The 20288-nt window shown below is 42.2% G+C and overlaps 1 protein-coding gene across 3 annotated transcripts in view; it reads left to right on the forward strand.

Moving 5' to 3' along the window:
- The window catches only part of pex5lb (peroxisomal biogenesis factor 5-like b), a 156019-nt gene that overhangs the window by 106134 nt on the left and 29597 nt on the right, over positions 1-20288 (forward strand). For all 3 annotated transcript variants that reach the window (XM_046321795.1, XM_046321796.1, XM_046321797.1), the window contains 4 exons: positions 2725-2955; positions 7540-7669; positions 8032-8119; positions 8394-8492. In XM_046321795.1, the coding sequence (XP_046177751.1) occupies positions 2725-2955; positions 7540-7669; positions 8032-8119; positions 8394-8492 (548 nt within the window). The remainder of the gene's footprint in view (positions 1-2724; positions 2956-7539; positions 7670-8031; positions 8120-8393; positions 8493-20288) is intronic.

The following is a 20288-nucleotide window of genomic DNA, read 5'->3' on the forward strand; positions in this document are numbered from 1 at the left end:
GTTGATTATTGCATATTAACTTAATCACTTTATTTCCATAGTCCCAATGCATGTCTACAGAGAGTTACTAGAGTGTTGGTAATTGCACAATTACAACATGCCCATCAGTTGATATATATTTGAATGTGAAGTAGATAGTTGAAGGTCTATGCTATACAGACTAAGCTCAACTTGTGTTTTCACTTGATTTAGACAGTCCCAAAGCGTATCTACAAATAGTTACTAGAATGCTGTTAAAGGGATAGTTCACCCAAATTACACAATTCCGTTGGCTTCCTTACCCTGTAAACCAGTGGTATTCAACTATTTTCAGCAGGGACCCCATTTTCTACTAGAATTTCTGGGAACCAAAAAAAACCAGTATATGCATTTACTCAATAAAATTGTATTTTTTAAAAATATTTGTTTTTTATCAGTAACGTTTTTACACGTTGTATAAAACATTAAGAAAACTAATATTCAGTTGCATTCCCCCTTTTCCCATCAGATGAGCCTCAGTTCATCAGGGCGTCAAGTTGGAGTCAACTCTACAAGGTGTCGAAGGCGTTCCACAGGGATGCTGGCTCATGTTGACTCCAATGTTGTGTCAAGTTGGCTGGATGCTCTTTTGGTCCATTCTAAATACACACGGGAAACTGTTGAGCGTAAGAAAACGAGACACGAAACCAGTGTGCCTGGCACCTACTACCATACCCTGTTCAAAGGCACCTACTACCACACCCTGTTCAAAGGCACCTACTACCATACCCTGTTCAAAGGCACCTACTACCATACCCTGTTCAAAGGCACCTACTACCATACCCTGTTCAAAGGCACCTACTACCATACCCTGTTCAAAGGCACCTACTACCATACCCTGTTCAAAGGCACCTACTACCATACCCTGTTCAAAGGCACCTACTACCATACCCTGTTCAAAGGCACCTACTACCATACCCTGTTCAAAGGCACCTACTACCATACCCTGTTCAAAGGCACCTACTACCATACCCTGTTCAAAGGCACCTACTACCATACCCTGTTCAAAGGCACCTACTACCATACCCTGTTCAAAGGCACCTACTACCATACCCTGTTCAAAGGCACCTACTACCATACCCTGTTCAAAGGCACCTACTACCATACCCTGTTCAAAGGCACCTACTACCATACCCTGTTCAAAGGCACCTACTACCATACCCTGTTCAAAGGCACCTACTACCATACCCTGTTCAAAGGCGACTACTACCATACCCTGTTCAAAGGCACCTACTACCATACCCTGTTCAAAGGCACCTACTACCATACCCTGTTCAAAGGCACCTACTACCATACCCTGTTCAAAGGCACCTACTACCATACCCTGTTCAAAGGCACCTACTACCATACCCTGTTCAAAGGCACCTACTACCATACCCTGTTCAAAGGCACCTACTACCATACCCTGTTCAAAGGCACCTACTACCATACCCTGTTCAAAGGCACCTACTACCATACCCTGTTCAAAGGCACCTACTACCATACCCTGTTCAAAGGCACCTACTACCATACCCTGTTCAAAGGCATCTACTACCATACCCTGTTCAAAGGCACCTACTACCATACCCTGTTCAAAGGCACCTACTACCATACCCTGTTCAAAGGCACCTACTACCATACCCTGTTCAAAGGCACTTTTGTCTTGCCTATTCACCCTCTGAATGGCACACATACACAATCCATGTTTCAATTGTCGCAAGGCTTAAAAATCCTTCTTTAACCTGTTTTCTCCCATTCATCTACACTCATTGAAGTGACATCAATAAGGGATCCTAGACTGGCCAAGTGATTCCAAGTGAAATCTATGTTATGTAAAGTGCAGGTGTTCTTAATGTTTTGTACACTCAATGTATATTGTCCCATAGAATAAACTGTACTCTTAATTTTTGCAATTCCTTGTGGTGACCCCACTGCAAATCCGACTTTGAATACCTCTGCTGTAAGCAGTCTATGGACAAGGTATGACAGCAATCCGTGCCTCGGTTTAGTTTCTCTGACACTGTTTCCACATGCTAATGTTTTAGCATTTGTGGCTCAAATCCCATTCAAGTCACTGGAACGATATTGGATTTCGCGCATCGTGTCCAAATCATACGAAAGTAAATCGACTGTGAAGCTCAACAACGTCACTGAGATAATTTGAACATTATGCGTGAAAAAATGCTAGTATCGGTGCCATGCCTTGAATGGTATTTGTGCTATAAAGGTTAAAGCATTAGCATGTGGAAACAGTGCCGCTAAGGAAACTAAACCAAAGCACGGATTGCTGTCCATATACGGCTTACAATGAAAGGAAACCAATATGTAACTGATATGCAGTTGAAATGCTGCTGATAGTCTACAGATGGTTTGTTGATATCCAGATAAAGTGTTATCGAATAGATCAACTAAGTGGAAGTGGGAGGAGAATAATAGGTTTGGGAAACTCTAACCCTTTGATGTTTGCAGATCTGTAAGAAGGTAACAATATGGTAGAAGTCCTACCACTACACCGTCTGCTTATACTTATCCAGACAATTCAGATCTGCAAGCATAGAAGGGTTATAGGGTCAGGGGGATGGATAGAATTAGAATAGGTTGTCTCTCAAGTCTTTTGTATGCATCACATGTTCTCCTAGAAAGTGTTTCCCAAGTTGTTAATTCAGCAGTAACACAACTACATTTATGACTACACAGAAATGACCTTCTGTTTGTGTGTCTCCTCAGTTCTATCCTCAGCCCTTGACCTGGTGGACCTGAGCGAGCCCAGTGAACGCAGTAGCAGGAAGGTCAGCGTCAGGGAGCGTCCGAGCCCCTCGGGGCCCCGTAAGGGAAATTCTAAAAACAGCCCACGGAGAGGGAATAGACGAGATGAGACAGAGCTCATTCAGGTGGAGTTGGAGCGCGCATCGAGCGCTCGCACCCCACGAGCCCCCGAGAGGGTATCCCTAGAGTCAGGTATTGACTGCACAATGTGTGTGTTTGGATTGAGGGGGGGTGGGTGAATGTTTTGTGCATGGGGGGGTTGTGTGTTTGAGTGTTACAACATGCAGTTGTCTTCATACTGTGTACCTACAGCAGTATCATTAGACATTCATATTAGGAGGACACTTACAGTGCTTTCAGAATTTTGTTGTTACAAAGTGGGATTTAAATGGAAGTATTTGATCCCCTGCTGATTTTGTACGTTTGCCCACTGACAAAGAAATGGTTAGACTATAATTTTAACGGTTTATTTGAACAGTGAGAGACAGAATAACAACAACAAAATCCACGTCAAACATGTTATAAATTGATTTGCATCTTAATGAGGGAAATAGGTATTTGACCCCTCTGCAAAACATGACTTAGTACTTGGTGGCAAAACCCTTGTTGGCAATCAGAGGTCAGACATTTCTTGTAGTTGGCCACCAGGTTTGCAAACATCTCAGGAGGGATTTTGTCCCATTCCTCTTAGCAGATCTTCTCCAAGTCATTAAGGTTTTGAGGCTGATGTTTGGCAACTCGAACCATCAGCTCCCTCCACAGATTTTCTATGGGATTAAGGTCTGGAGACTGGCTAGGCCACTCCAGGACCTTAATGTGCTTCTTCTTGAGCCACTCCTTTGTTGCCTTGGCCGTGTGTTTTGGGTGATTGTCATGCTGGAATACCCATCCACGACCCATTTTCAATGCCCTGGCTGAGGGAAGGAGGTTCTCACCCAAGATTTGACGGTACATGGCCCCGTCCATCGTCCCCTTGATGCGGTGAAGTTGTCCTGTCCCCTTAGCAGAAAAACACCCTCAAAGCATAATGTTTCCACTTCCATGTTTGACGGTGGGGATGGTGTTCTTGGGAATATAGACTCATCATTTCTTAGTCAGTGGGCAAACATACAAAATGAGCAGGGGATCAAATACTTTTTTCCCTCACTGTACATAAAAAACTCTAATGTAAAACTGTTAGTCACCTTTAGCAGCGATTACAGCTATGAGTCTTTCTGGATAAGTCTCTAATCTCTTTCCCCCTAAGAAAAAATAAAGGCTCCAAGAGATTTACACAACAGAATTGTACAATATTTGTCAGTTGGAGAGCCTATCATTCAGAGGTATTCAGAGGTCAAGACTGCAGGTGCTGGGGGAAGAGAGGGAGAGAAAAGAGCGCAAGAGCTGTTTGAGATAGCAGGTCCGGGACAAGGTAGCATGACCGGTGAACAGGTCAGGGTTCCATAGCCGCAGGCAGAACAGCAGAAACTAGATCAGCAGCACGAACAGGTGGACTGGGGATGAGGACAGCCACAAGTCGTCCTGAGGTATGGTCCTAAGGCCGAGTATAGCCCATGAAGATCTCCCCACCGCACTTGCCCGAGGAAAGGAAAAATGGGAGAGAGCAAGCAAGCCAGTGACTCAGCCACCCTAATAGGGTCAAAGGCAGAGAATCCAAGTGGAAAGAAGGGAGCCGGCTAGGCAGAGACAGCAAGGGTGGTTCGTTGCTCCAGTGCCTTGTTGTTTACCTTCGCACCCCTGGGTCAGAAGAGATGAGTCTTGAGTAAAGACTTTCACATGGACCGGCCGACCAAAAACTGAGCTCTTTAGGAGAAAGCTCTGCATCCAGTTGTTTGCTTAGAAGGCCTGCTTCTTGTGAACGTAGCGTAGGTATGTACGGCAGGGAACAAATCGGTGAGATAGGTACAGTAGGAGTAAGTCCATGTAATGCTTTGTAGGTTAGCAGTAAAACCTTGAAATCAGCCCTAGCCTTAACAGGAAGCCAGTGTAGAGAGGAGAGGAAGAAGAGAGGAAGCCAGGCTAGCACTGGAGTAATATGATCAAATGTATTGGTTCTAGTCAAAATTCTAGTAACTGTATTTAACACTAGCTGAAGTTTATTTAGTGCCTTATCTGGGTAGCCAGAGAGTAGAGCATTGCAGTAGTCTAATCTTAAAGTGACAAATCATTGATTAGCTTTTCTGTACCATTTTTTGACAAAATATTTCAGGTTTGTGCAATGTTACGAAGATGGAAAAAGCCTGCTCTTGAAATATTTTTGATGTGTTTATTTCTTTTTACCATAAAAAAACTCCCTAGTCTTTGTTGATGACAAGCATACCCATAACATGATTCAGCCACCACCATGCTTGAAAATATGAGTGGTACTCAGTGATGTGTTGTGTTGGATTTTCCCCAAACATAACACTTTGTATACAGAACATAAAGTGAATTTCTTTCCACATGTTTTACATTTTTACATTTTATTATGTAGAGGCTTCTTTCTTTTCACTCTGTGGAGTAACAACAGTGTTGTCGATCCATCCTCAGTTTTCTCCTTATCACGGCCATTAAACTCTATACATTGGCCTCATGGTGAAATCCTTGAATGGTTTCCTTCCTCTAGGGCAACTTAGTTAGGAAAGACGCCTGTATCTTTGTAGTGACTGGGAGTATTGATACACCATCCAAAGTGTAATTAATAACTTCACCATGCTCAAAGGGATATTCAATGTCTTTGCGAGGCATTGGAAAACCTCCCTGGTCTTTGTGGTTGAATCTGTGTTTGAAATGTACTGTTTGACTGAAGGACCTTACAGATAATTGTACGTGTGGGGTACAGAGATGAGGTATTTGTTTAAGAATCATGTTAAACCCTGTTATTGTCCAGGCAACTTATGTTAATTGTTAAGCAAATGTTTACTCCTGAACTTATTTTGGCTTGCCATAACAAAGGGGTTGGATACTTATTGACTCAAGGCATTTTAGCTTTTCATTTTTAATGTGCTCAATTTTCAATTCAGACTGTGTAACAACAAAATGTGGAAACAGTCTAGGGGTGTCAATACTTTCTGAAGGCACGGAATGTGTTTAATAATAATAATGTGCTTTTCATGAGAAGGATACAAAAGGCATAACAATCTCTTCACTCCATTCCTATTACTGTTTTGGCTTAAATCCAAATCACTGCTCAGAGCTACTTTAAAATAAAACAGATTAAGGTTTCACTGGATTGACAAATTTCTTTCATGTAGAAATGTCAGTTTGCCAGTAAGTAATAAATTGGTCAATTGACCAGTGCAAAGCCTCAAGCCACACAGCTATCCTATTTTCTACATCATCATGGTACTGTCATTTGATTTATTCAGTGACATGATTAAATGCTGCTGCTGATTGATTGTAAATCTCTGTCCTTAGCCTAATGTCTTATTTAGTTGTCTCTATAACCACGTTTCCATCCTCAGTTTTAAAGTCAATCAGTAAAGTCAATCAGTATAAAAAATAAAATCATGACAGCTATGATGGAAACAGGTAGCTTCGGTAAAATTGTATAAATATTGACAGATCATTTGTTCATTCGACGTGGTGGGATGTGGTGGGAAATAAATTATGCAAGAAATGGAGTTGGAAACGCCTTTATGTGCAAATATTGATATAATAACCATCATATGGAAATAAACTTTGAGTCACCCAATGATATGATGTGTGTGGTCCTCCTACTACGACTTGGGAAACCATGTAGTTCATTAGGCTACAGATGAAATAATTTACGATGAACTTCACAGGGTGGTGAAAGTGCACAGTGATCTTGATGCTCCTTTCTAATAAATATCGAGGGCCTTATTCTGGTGACATGATGATTGATGCTTGACTGCCACTTGACAAATAAAAAATATTATTGCTCTTATCCATAATAATCATCATCAGGGACTAGCCTACTTGCACTGTATCTGCGTGCTGTTGGCTATAGCGCAAGTGCCAAGACTAGAATCGGCACATTTGCTATTTTAACGCAACAGTTTGAGACAAAACTATCAGTAGAGTTAAACACATTGAACTTTATTTGGTACATGAAAACATAAGCAAAGAATTACATTTTGTGTGCTCTATGTCATCACACACTGACTTGTATCCGCAACAAGTATGTTTGGTGGGAAACACACCACTGGGGTGAAAATGAATGTAAACCTAGCTACTGACACTGACTGACCTAGGGGCAATTAAAAATCCTTGTGATTTTCTGGATTTTTTTTTCTCATTTTTCTGTCATAGTTGAAGTCCTTGATGAAAATTACAGGCCTCTCATCTTTTAAGTGGGATAACTTGCACAATTGGTGGCTGACTAAATACTTTTTTGCCCCACTGTATGTGATTTACTTGGAATATGCTCTAGTATGGTTTGTGTGAAAATTTGCACCACTGTTATGTTCCTATTGTTGGAAAGCACTATGCTAACAGTACTTTGTGGATAGCATGATTTATTCAGTGACATGATTAAACAGTTCTATGTTCTTGTCCATGTTGTTGGATAGCATTATGCTAACAGTTCTATGTTTCTGTCTATATCTTGTGGATAGCATTATGCTAACAGTTCTATGTTCTTGTCCATGTTGTTGGATAGCATTATGCTAACAGTTCTATGTTTCTGTCTATATCTTGTGGAAAGCATTATGCTAACAGTTCTATGTTTCTGTCTATATCTTGTGGATAGCATTTTGCTAACAGTTCTATGTTCTTGTCCATGTTGTTGGATAACATTTTGCTAACAGTTCTGCACCCTTTATTCCTTCTGCTCAGTCAGTTCCTCTTCTCCTTTGGAGAAATGGGAGGAAGTGAATCTTCACCCTGAAGGTGCCCTGAATGACAGCAGGAAGAGACGATACGAAAATAAGTGCACCTCACACCACTCCTCCAGTGAATTAATATGGTAAAGACATTTTTATAAGCCTGTAAAAGGCTTTATTTATTTATTATTTAACCTTTTATTTAGCTAGGCAAGTCAGTTAAGAACAAATTCTTATTTACATTGACGGCCTACCATGGCTATACTTTCCACCTTGTCCACTTTAAACGTCAAGCCTTAACGTGTTAGAAATAGAGTTCAATCAATTATGTGTTATAAGTTACAGGAAACAAAACATAAAAAATTAAATATTACTAGAAATATAAATAGTGGTTGTGAACAGATTTTTTGTATTATTTTGTTGTACAACTGTAGTGTTAGAGTATATTGTAGGAGTATACCGTTCCTTTCGATACCAGAAATGTTTACCCTTCTTTCTCCCCCAGGTCAGCAGAGTTTAAAACAAATCCATCTGTGAAAAACTCATTTGAAGTCAATAGCATTGATGACGAGGACCACATATCAGCACTAAAGGTCTACAGAACCTCCATTAACATGTATACTAATAGAAAATGATGTGATGTTATGGTATCTTCCTTGAAAATAACCATATACAGGTCAAGTTTCACCACAAAGTGTGAGGATGTATCGAAAGCAATTTGAAATGATGTATTGGTGTCTCCATTGCCTTCTGGGATTATAAGTGTGACCATCACACAGTTAAAGGTGAGGGTGTTTTTGCTGATCTTGCATTTCTGTGTGTGTGTGCGTGTGTGTGTGTGTACGTACACATTTCTGTGTCCTACAGGACCCAGTACCTCGACAAGTGCGGCCCAGTCTCCGTCACCTCTCGGGCAGACATCATTCCCAGGAGGAGGAGTTTGTAAGGGCAAAGGCTGCTGTAGAGGTGAGAGATTAATACACACACACATAATAAAAAGATACTTGTTTGCTGGAAGTAGTAGGTAATGGCTAAAACTTTAAAAACATCCTACATCCTTCTGTTATCTACAAGTTTCCACATGCACAAGATACAACAGGTGTAAAAGGGTACAGTGAAATACTTACCTTGAGAGCTCTTTCCCAACAGTAATAATATACGGTAGATATTAATAGGAAATAGAATACAAAATGAAAGCAAAAACAAAAGCCATACAATAACGACAATGAGAGTTAAAGAAACACGAGAATGCAAGTTTGTATACAGTCCAGGTCAGTGCCAGTACCTTATTCAATGTACCTTATTCAATGTACCTTATTCAATCTACTAGAGTGGTTGAGGTGGGTTTATACATAAAACATGACTGGTAGTAGGATATACATGTAAACATGGCTGAAAAGAGACTGGTAGCAGGAATATATAAATGCGTATGGTAATATGTGACCGACCGCCTCGATTCGTTCTTATGGTTGCTCGACTAAACGTTTTGAGATTATGCTGCGGGATTTAGAGGTCATTTGTGGTTTGGTACGGTACCATGCATCACTGCTTCATTTCTGAAGCCCAGCGCAAGGGGGAGTTAGAACACGTATTATGATTTTGGGTCCCAAGGCGTTACTGTGTCTCTGACAATGAATGGGTGACATAAACCAAATAGAAACTGATAATAACTGATAATTGTGCATGACTCTTCAAAATTTAATTTCAATTAACTGAATGATGAGGATGAAGGTGATTGAATTGAGAACAATAGTGTAACACCATACCCGCTTGCGCCATCGTGTGCAAATGTATTTTGTCCCCCCACATCAAATGCGATCACGAAACGCAGGTTGAAATATCAAAACAAACCCTGAAACAATTATATTAATTTGGGGACAGGTCGGGAAAGCATTAAACATGTATGGCAATTTAGTTAGCTAGCTTGCAGTTGCTAGCTAATTTGTCCTTTTTAGCTAGCTTGCAGTTGCTAGCTAATTTGTCCTATTTAGCTAGCGTGCAGTTGCCAGCTAATTTGTCCTATTTAGCTAGCTTGCTGTTGCTAGCTAATTTGTCCTATTTAGCTAGCTTGCTGTTGCTAGCTAATTTGTCCTATTTAGCTAGCTTGCTGTTGCTAGCTAATTTGTCCTATTTAGCTAGCTTGCTGTTGCTAGCTAATTTGTTATGAATGTTGAGATGTTATTTCTCTACTCCGACAATTAATCCACACATAAAACGGTCAACTGAATCGTTTCTAGTCATCTCTCCTCCTTCCAGGCTTTTTATTCTCTGGACTTTATATGACGATTGGCAACTAACTTTCATAAGGTGTATTACCACCACTGACCTCAATCACCCGCGTGGGTATAACCAATGAGGAGATGGCACGTGGGCAAATGCTTCTAAAAGCCAATGAGGAGATGGGAGAGGCAGGACTTGCTGCACGTTCTGCGCCATAGAAGCAACTTCTATTTTAGCGCTTGGCAACGCAGACGCATGCAATCCTGGGCAGCACGGTAGCCTAGTGGTTAGAGCGTTGGACTAGTAACCGGAAGGTTGCAAGTTCAAACCCCCGAGCTGACAAGGTACAAATCTGTCGAACCTTTCTATTCTCATAGATTCTACAAATTAAAGATAAACACTTTTGCTAAGATTATTATTATATTATTAATCGATTGACTATGGCTTTTTAAATCACCCAGCAGTGCTATTTGCAGAGTTAGCTCCAGGTAAATGTTGCAGAGCTGGGATGGTTGTATCTCCCATATATAACATTCTATTGGTTGCAAGAATTTTGTATAATCATTTTAAATGGAACATTTCTACGTTTTGAACACAGTGTTGTTCTGTGTATCAGTTCATAAACAATGTGCCATGGAATCGGTACATAGAGAATCCCAACTATTTTGCATGGTACAGCTGTCAGTATTTTGGTCCTTAAATGAAACTGGTATACATTTTTATTTATCACAATTGTCTTTACCAATTTTGGTCTTTAATGCAGGGCAGACGGATAAGTTCCTTATTTTCTAACCCTTCCACTTGCCTCCATTTTTGCCTTAATGCTGCAATTAGGTGGTTGTAATTTTGAGTAGAGCAAACATTTCCATATATTTTTGTTAGCTGCATGTGTGACAACTCCACCAGTCCTATTTATGAAAATAATTTACAAAGATTATGTCGTAATATTTGATGTAATATGTTATGTGGAATAAACTGAAATCGCAACCAACTTTCAAAGACTTGTTTTAAAAATAGCGATATTTTGGAAATTATTTAATTTTTCAAAGTGAGCGGTTGAAATCTGAATAAAGGAGAAAATGACATTCTTGAAGATGGGATTGAAGATGAAGATTGAAAATGCCATTCTTACTAATCTGCTAGAGAACCAGTTCGGATTTAAGTAAACTCAGCAAAAAAAATAAACGTCCTCTCACTGTCAACTGTGTTTAGTTTCAGAAAACTTAACATGTGTAAATATTTGTATGAACATAAGATTCAACAACTGAGACATAAACTGAACAAGTTCCACAGATATGTGGCTAACAGAAATGGAATAATGTGTCCCTGAACAAAGGGGTGTCAAAATCAAAAGTAACAGTCGGTATCTGGTGTGGCCACCAGCTGCATTAAGTACTGCAGTGCACCTCATCCTCATGGACTGCACCAGATTTGCCAGTTCTTGCTGTGAGATGTTACCCCACACTTCCACCAAGGCACCTGCACGCTTCCAGACATTTGGGGGGAATGGCCCTAGCCCTCACCCTCCGATCCAACAAGTCCCAGACTTGCTCAATGAGATTGAGATATGGGTTCTTCGCTGGCCATGGCGGAACACTGACATTCCTGTCTTGCAGGAAATCACGCACAGAACGAGCAGTATGGCTGGTGGAATTGTCATGCTGGAGGGTCATGTCAGGATGAACCTGCAGGAAGGGTATCACATGAGTGAGGAGGATGTCTTCCCTGTAATGCACAGCGTTGAGATTGCCAGCAAGCTCAGTCCGATGATGCTGTGACACACCGCCCCAGGCCATCCACCTCCAAATCGATCCTGCTCCAGAGTACAGGCCTCGGTGTCACGCTCATTCCTTTGACGATAAACGCGAATCCTGGTGAGACAAAACCGTGACTCGTCAGTGATGAGCCAGTCCTGTCTGGTCCCGCAACGGTGGGTTTGTGCCCATAGGCAACGGGGGAGGACCTGCCTTACAACAGGCCTACAAGCCCTCAGTCCAGCCTCTCTCAGCCTATTGCGGACAGTGTGAGCACTGATGGAGGGATTGTGCATTCCTGGTGTAACTTGGGCAGGTGTTGTTACACGTGGTCTGCCACTGCAAGGATGATCAACTGTCCGTCCTGTCTCCCTGTAACCCTGTCTTAGGCGTCTCTCATTACGGACATTGCAATTTATTGCCCTGGCCACATCTGCAGTCATCATGCCTCCTTGCAGCATGTCTAAGGCACGTTCACACAGATGAGCAGGGACACTGGGCATCTTTCTTTTGGTGTTTTTCAGAGTCAGTAGAAAGGCCTCTTTTATGTCCTAAGTTTTCATATCTGTGACCTTAATTGCCTACCGTCTGTAAGCTGTTAGTGTCTTAACGACCGTTCCACAGGCGCCTGTGTCACATCTGCTCCTGCAACGCCCTCTAATGCTCATCCTGTGTCTCCTTGACCTGCCGCCACTCCCCCAGTGCTCTCTCCCTCTCTCTGTGTGTGATTGTGTCGGCGGAAACAGGTGTGCTGGAGTCAGAGCAGATCCACACCAGCTGCAACCTGTTCCATAATCAAGACCTTTGCAAATACTCAGTCCTGCCACTTCCACACTGCCAGATCGTAATCAATGCTCAGTCAGTCTACGTTCCTAGCCGGTTGTTACTATTCAGATCCTGTTATCCGTTTGTTCCTGTTTTCCTCTCCGCTACAGTTCTGCCCGCTCTGACTCTGGTCCCTGTCTCCAGTCCACGTCTCGTCATCCTGCTACTCTGTCCTGGATTCCCCAGTCTGCTACTCCCTTGGATTCCCCTCCGGACCGACTTACCCTGTTTCAACCTCTCTCGCTCCAGCCTCAGCCTCCGGACCTGCTTACCCTGTCTCAACCCCTCTCGCTCCAGCCTCAGCCTCCGCACCTGCTTACCCTGTTTCAACCCCTCTCGCTCCAGCCTCAGCCTCCGGACCTACTTACCCTGTCTCAACCTCTCTCGCTCCAGCCTCAGCCTCCGGACCTGCTTACCCTGTCTCAACCCCTCTCGCTCCAGCCTCAGCCTCCAAACCTACTTACCCTGTCTCAACCCCTCTCGCTCCAGCCTCAGCCTCCGGACCTGCTTACCCTGTCTCAACCCCTCTCGCTCCAGCCTCAGCCTCCGGACCTGCTTACCCTGTCTCAACCCCTCTCGCTCCAGCCTCAGTTTCCAGAAACCCGGCCGAGCTTCCCTTGACCTGCACTCCCCCTGTGTCTCAAAAAATACCTCATGCCAGTCTCCTCGTCTGAGTCTGCTCTTGGGTTCCCCTGTTCCACTCCGCGTAACAGCATGTTCATTAATTGTTTATTGTTCATTGAACAAGCATGGGTCTTCAAACCCTTTACAATGAAGATCTATGAAGTCATTTGGATTTTTACAAATGATCAATGATTTTGAATAGGGTTTGAACCTAAGTCTGATGAATGTAATGTATGCCTCTCGTCCCCTTTCCATCTGTATGGAAAATTGTTACTTGATCCTATGCAAATAAAAATGCCAAAGCTGATAAAAAAGTCACATACAGTATATGAGTTTTTACTGGCATTATCTTACAATTCTCTATATATCTATCTATAGCTCTTGCAACAGCCAATAGCTGGACATGTTATGGAGGTTTGGGTATCGGAGCTGAAACAAAGCACACGATGCATGTCATCAAAATATTAGATTACTCCGTTGAGCCCTCATTCTTCTCCACCTCACCTTCCTCCTAACCTTCTCCCCCTTTCCGCCCTTGTGTCTCCCCTTTCAGTTTAATGGGGGCATGATATCAGTTCTGCACATGTACAGTGCTGTAAATATGCTGACCTCTTTGCATTATAAAGTTAGTTAATTTGACCAGGGAATAATATCCCCTCATATTAATGTCCCAGGTGTGTGTGTGTGCACGTGGGTGCGCATGTGTGTGTGTTCACCTGTGCATCCATGTGTGTATGCATCTGTGTCTGTATGCATCCCATTTCCTTAACAACTATTGACCCATCATTTTCAAATCTGGACCTCGAAGCCAGTTCCACTGCTTTTTTTTCTTGGTCTGTGTGCTATTCCTGTGCGCCACCATTCGCTTCAAGTTCAGTCATCAGTCAGGTAAGAAAGAGGATAAGAAATTCAGACAATAGCGAGCCCACTTTCCCTACTTTGGCTAAATCACCAATTGTTCTGCAACTGATATAAGCTGTATTTATGCTGCATTAAACAGCACTATTCTTGACACATGTTAAATTTAGGTGATCAAACACGTGAACAGTGAATATCATCGTACTGAAAAAGATTAAAAAAACATATTCCCAGAGGTCAGTAATAATCTTGCGACCATAAAGTTCAAAATGTTAGCCCATTTGGGAAGCCCACTGTGGTAAGCTCATCCAGTGCTCATACTTTAAATGCCATAAATATGGATACCCCCACTGTTTTAAACCATGTAGGAGGCTTGAGCTGTTGCATATCAACGTGCAAAGTTTGTCAAAGATCGACCTTCTTGATATCTGAGTGCATGACATGAGCCCGGATATTTTCATTCTCTTGGAGACTTCTCTAAATGGCTCGATCCCGGATAAGGACCTTGACATTGCTGATTACAACAGCTACAAACTTGTTTTTGCATGGTTTCCTCGACACGGTTAGCTTTTAACAGCTAAGGCCGCTATTTCTTGTGCCCGGAATCCCGCTTAAGACCGGTTGAAGCCTGCTTGACAGACAGGTTGAAGCCTGCTTGATGGAGACGTTAAGCTGCTAGCCATCATACTAACAAATATGAGTTTTGCAATGGAGCCCTCTGTCTGGAGAAATAAATGAACGGTTCCATCACTATCTACTACGCTTTGTTTCGGGACAAACCGGATCATTCTGACCTCCAATGCGGCGATTGTTTACTTGCCGAGGATTATAGACTTGAGGTGGCTTCTTTGATCACGCTGGTCGCCAGCCTACGTAAGAAACTGGGGAAAACACGGAGTGGAATGTTACATTGTCTACGCCAGTGGCAGGATGGTGTTTGCTCTCGCCAGTGTTGCCCGGACCTCCCCCATCTGATGGCAGAATGGAAGTAGCACAGTAAAAGGAGCAAGGCAATCAAAGATGGTCACATGTTACAAGCCAGGAAGCCGAAGACATCTGCCTCTTGCAAAGCAGTCTACACTCCCAACGAGAGGCCCAAGCGGATACAAACAACGAATAGTTTCGCCGTCCTGAAACCTGATCTTCCTGCACTTTCCTAGCTGGAGATGCTTGTGCCTGGGGCCACATTGCCTACTACTACAGCAGAACGTTCTCCACGGCGTCTCCAGACTCTGTTATGTGCTCAGTGTGTACCTGATTTCATCTGCGAAGAGCACAGGACGCCAGTGGCGAATTTGCCAATCTTGGTGTTCTCTGGTAAATGCCAAATGTCCTGCACGGTGTTGGGCTGTAAGCACAACCCCCACCTGTGGACGTCGGGCCCTCATTACCACCATCATGGAGTCTGTTTCTGACCGTTTGAGCAGACACATGCACATTTGTGGCCTGCTGGAGGTCATTTTGCAGGGCTCTGGCAGTGCTCCTCCTGCTCCTCCTTGCACAAAGGCGGAGGTAGCGGTCCTGCTGCTGGGTTATTTCCCTCCTACGGCCTCCTCCACGTCTCCTGATGTACTGGCCTGTCTCCTGGTAGCGCCTCCATGCTCTGGACAGTACGCTGACATACACAGCAAACCTTCTTGCCACAACTCGCATTGATGTGCCATCCTGGATGAGCTGCACTACCTGAGCCACTTGTGTGGGTTGTAGACTCGGTCTCATGCTACCACTGGAGTGAAAGCACCGCCAGCATTCAAAAGTGACCAAAACATCAGCCAGCAAGCACAGGAACTGAGAAGTGGCCTGTGGTCACCACCTGCAGAACCACTCCTTTATTGGGGGTGTCTTGCTAATTGCCTATAATTTCCACCTGTTGTCTATTCCATTAGCACAACAGCATGTGAAATTTATTGTCAATCAGTGTTGCTTCCTAGGTGGACAGTTTGATTTCACAGAAGTGTGATTGACTTGGAGTTACATTGTGTTGTTTAAGTGTTCCCTTCATTTTTTTGAGCAGTGTATATTGTCCTGCTAATAACAGGTTAATAATATATTTTTGGAGAATATCCAACGGCTTTTATATAATTCTAAATGTCACGACTAGTCAAGGTGGGTGGAATCAGGCGCAGAGAGCAAATAGTGAATAGAGGTTTATTCTCCGGTGAACAAAAATAAACACGGACAACCCAAAATACAAACAGGGTGAAAATATCCAAAACAGGAATAACAGACAAACCGGAGAAATAAAACACAAAAACACAGACAGCCGAAACGAAACAATCCCGCATAAAACAAGGGCGGGACAACCTACATTATATACAGATACTAATTAACTAACACACAGGTGAAAACAATCAGACAAAACCAACAGATAACCGAAAAAGGGATCGGTAGTGGCTAATAGGACGGTGACGACGACCGCCGAGCGGGCAGGAGAGCCAAAATAAAATAGTAAAAAACCTCAGTGTAACAACAGTTTTAGTAAGTAATACTGAAGTTGTACACAATTATCAGTTTCTATGTAGGTTTATGTCGCCCATTCATTGTCAGTTAGAGAAACAGTAGGACCCAAAAGCATAATCGGTGCTCTAACTGTGCTCTAACTTTGTTGGTTCATTGTCCTGTTGAAAACAAATGATAGTCCCACTAAGCAGATGGGATGCAGAATTCTATGGGAGCCATGCTGGTTAAGTGTGCTTTGAATTCTAATTAAATCACTGACAGTGTCACCAGCAATTCACCTCCTCCTCCATGCTTCACTGTGGGAACAACACATGCAAAGGTCATCCGTTCACCTACTCTGCATCTCACAAAGACACGGCTTTTGGCACCAAAATTCAAAGATTTGGAACCATCAGACCAAAGGACAGATTTCCACCAGCCTAATGTCTATTGCTCCTGTTTCTTGGCCCAAGCAAGTGTCTTCTTATTGGTGTCCTTTAGTAATGGTTTCTTTGCAGCAATTCGACCATGAAGGTCTTATTCACCCAGTCTCCTCTGAACAGTTGATGTTGAGATGTGTCTGTTACTTGAACTCTGAATACATTACATTACATTTAAGTCATTTAGCAGACGCTCTTCTCCAGAGCGAATAATTTGTTTGGGCTGCAATCTGAGGTGCAGTTAACTCTAATGAACTTATCCTCTGCAGCAGAGGTATCTCTGGGTCTTCCTTTCCTGTGGCAGTCCTCATGAGAGCCAGTTTCATCATAGCGCTTCATGGTTTTTGCGACTGCACTTGAAGAAACTTTCAAAGTTCTTGAAATTTTACAGACTGACTGACCTTCATGTCCAAAAGTAATGATGGACTGTCATTTCTCTTTGTTTATTTGAGCATTTCTTGCCATAATATGGACTTGGTATTTTACCAAATAGGGCTATCTTCTGTATACCACCCTTACCTTGTAACAACACAACTGATTGGCTCAAACGCAAGAAGGAAAAAATTCCACAATTAAACTTTTAACAAGTAATTGATATGCATACCTAATGAAGCTGGTTGAGAGAATGCCAAGAGTGTGCAAAGCTGTCATCAAGGGAAAGGGTGGCTACTTTGGAGAATCTCAAATATAAAATAACACTTTTTTGGTTACCACATGATTCCATATGTGTTATTTATAGTTTTGATTTCCACTATTATTCTACAATGTAGAAAATAGTAAAGATAAAGAAAAACCCCTGAATGTGTAGGTGTGTCCAAACTTTTGACAGGTACTGTATGTGAAATAATCTCTTTTTTTTACCTTTATTTAACCAGACAAGTCAGTTAAGAACACATTCTTATTTTCAATGACGGCCTGGGGACAGTGGGTTAACTGCCTGTTCAGGGGCAGAACGACAGATTTGTACCTTGTCAGCTCAGGGGTTTGAAATCGCAACCTTCCGGTTACTAGTCCAACGCTCTAACCACTAGGCTACGCTGCCGCCCCGTGTGGCGTCATGTTATCTAAATATCACTATCCCCATATTATTATTATTGAGAATTGACAATTGAGAAATAGATACACCTACTCAATCAAGAACGCTAAATCATGCTACTTTCTATCTCATATTCTGATGTTGTCCCATCCAAATTTTGGAAAAAAGTTAATGAACTCAAGCGCGGAAATTAATCTCTCCCTGCCTAAGAAAGCTGTGGATCTAACATATTTACTGAGAAACATTTGATAAGTGATTATTTTAATCAATGTGTTATCTCCGCAGGACTTTTATTTGAAAGAAATGGTGGTTTAATTTACCCTGATCAGTCAATCGACTGCTTTTCCCTCTCCCAGCCTCTAGTTGGCATGATGGAAGATCCATCAACTTCTGGGGCTAATTTTATTGATCCTCTCTTGCTGCAGCATTCTGCTCCTCTAATTGTATAATGATTGACACATTTTAAACCTGAGAATTATATTGGGTGCTATCCCTAGGGTCTGGAAGGCTGCCCATGTGCTTCCTCTCCATAAAGGTAGCGACCGCTCTGACATTAGTAATTATCACCCCATCTCTAAACTCTTTCCTATTGAAAAATGTTCAATCTTTAATCAACACAGCTTAGATATTTTCCAGTGTCCATCAGTCTGATTTCGGACCAGTACTGTATCTGCTTCTTCTTTGGTGATAAATGACATTGTAAATTGCTTGGGCAAAAGGCAGCGTTGTGCTGCCCTTCTTATAGGTGGAAGGCTTTCGACACTTGACCTGTCACCATTATTCATTTGTCGACTGTCTGAAAATTGGCCTGGGTTAGGCAGCCTGCATTTGGTTTGAAAACTACCTGTTACGGTTCTTTCTCCTCTTCCTCTGAAGAGGAGGTGTAGCAGGGATCGGACCAAAATGCAGCGTGGTTATTTGTATACATCTTTAATAAAGATGAAAACACAAACAGTATACAAAAACAATAACTGTGAAAACACCTAAACAGCCTATCTGGTGACTACAAACACAGAGACAGGAACAATCACCCACAAAACACTCAAAGAATATGGCTGCCTAAATATGGTTCCCAATCAGAGACAACGATAAACACCTGCCTCTGATTGAGAACCACTTCAGGCAACCATAGACTTTTCTAGAACACTCAACTGAACACAACCCCATAGACTACAAAACCCCTAGACAAAACAAGACACATAAATCACCCATGTCACACCCTGGCCTGACCAAAATAATAAAGAAAACACAAAATGCTAAGACCAGGGCATGACAGACAGGACACAATGTTTTTCTTCTGATGGTGTTAAGTCGGGGTTCCTTGAGAGGAATAGGATGCCTTTCATTAAATAGCAGAAAACAAATAATTCAGTCAACATTTATACTGGTTATGGTTAATGGTGATATCGCCTATATGAATGCAGCTGCCACTGTGCTTAAACCAGTGGACAAAGTTTATCGTAACGTACTACACTTTATTACGGGTGACAGGTTCAGTGCACATCATTGCTTTCTGTATCAGAAAGTAGACTGGCCCTCTTTGAAGTCTTGTAGATTGATGCATTGCACTCTTTTTGTTTATGAAGCCCTTGTTGCATAGACTTCCGTCTTACTTCGTTGGGAACCTGCAGACATAAGAGCTACCAGGCTCAGCCTCAGGGATGGTTTACTCTGGAGATCCCTTCGATCTCCACTGAGTTAGGTAAATCTGCTTTTAGTTTTTTTTACACCTTACTTATGGAATAATCTCCAAAACTCTAAAATTGGAAGAATTGGTGACACGGGCAATTCAGATGGCTGATTGAGGACCCTGAATGCATTTGTTAAATGTGCTTATTTCGCTTTTCGTATATTGATGTGTCTGTTTGATACAGGGCTCATCTGTACAATAGACCTTGGTCTCAGCAGACTCTCTGTCCAAAAAAAGGTTACTTAAAAAAAAATGTGATCTGAAGATTTGGCAATGTTTTTGTTTCTTCTGTTCTGAAAGAAGATGGCTTCTTTCCAAATATAGCGTATCTATCTATAGAGGCTAATTTGAACTGACAAGACCCACATTTAGCAGTGGGAGAAATATGCTTCAGTAAATGGGTGAAATTATGGATTTTTGTTCAAATCGCAGTGTGTCGTCTTGGACAGAGGCCAGTGGGGGCATGCAAATTGAGTAAGCAAACACAAGCAACAAAACACGCAATTGGATTTGATTTTTTTTCAGGGTCTGAATACTTTTATTTTTTAATAAATTTGCAAACATTTTTAAGTACCTGTTTTCACTTTGTCGTTCTGGGGTATTGTGTGTAGATTGATTTAAGAAAAAATATATTTTAATCAATTTTAGAATAAGGCTGTAACATATCAAAATTTGGATAAAGGGAAGGGTTCTGAATACTTTCCGAATGCACTTGCTTGGTCCTTGCAAGTTTGTGGATTTTTGGTTGACAGATTATTTTTGTTGAGCGGCCCATGAGACACCTGTCTTATTCGTGCCTGTCTCAGTGGACTAATCCATTGCGGAGGCTGCGGGAATGTCACAGTCCATCACTCTAAGACAGGCATCTGCAACATA

Source organism: Oncorhynchus gorbuscha, linkage group LG22 (assembly GCF_021184085.1).
Source record: "Oncorhynchus gorbuscha isolate QuinsamMale2020 ecotype Even-year linkage group LG22, OgorEven_v1.0, whole genome shotgun sequence".
Lineage (NCBI taxonomy): Eukaryota > Metazoa > Chordata > Actinopteri > Salmoniformes > Salmonidae > Oncorhynchus > Oncorhynchus gorbuscha.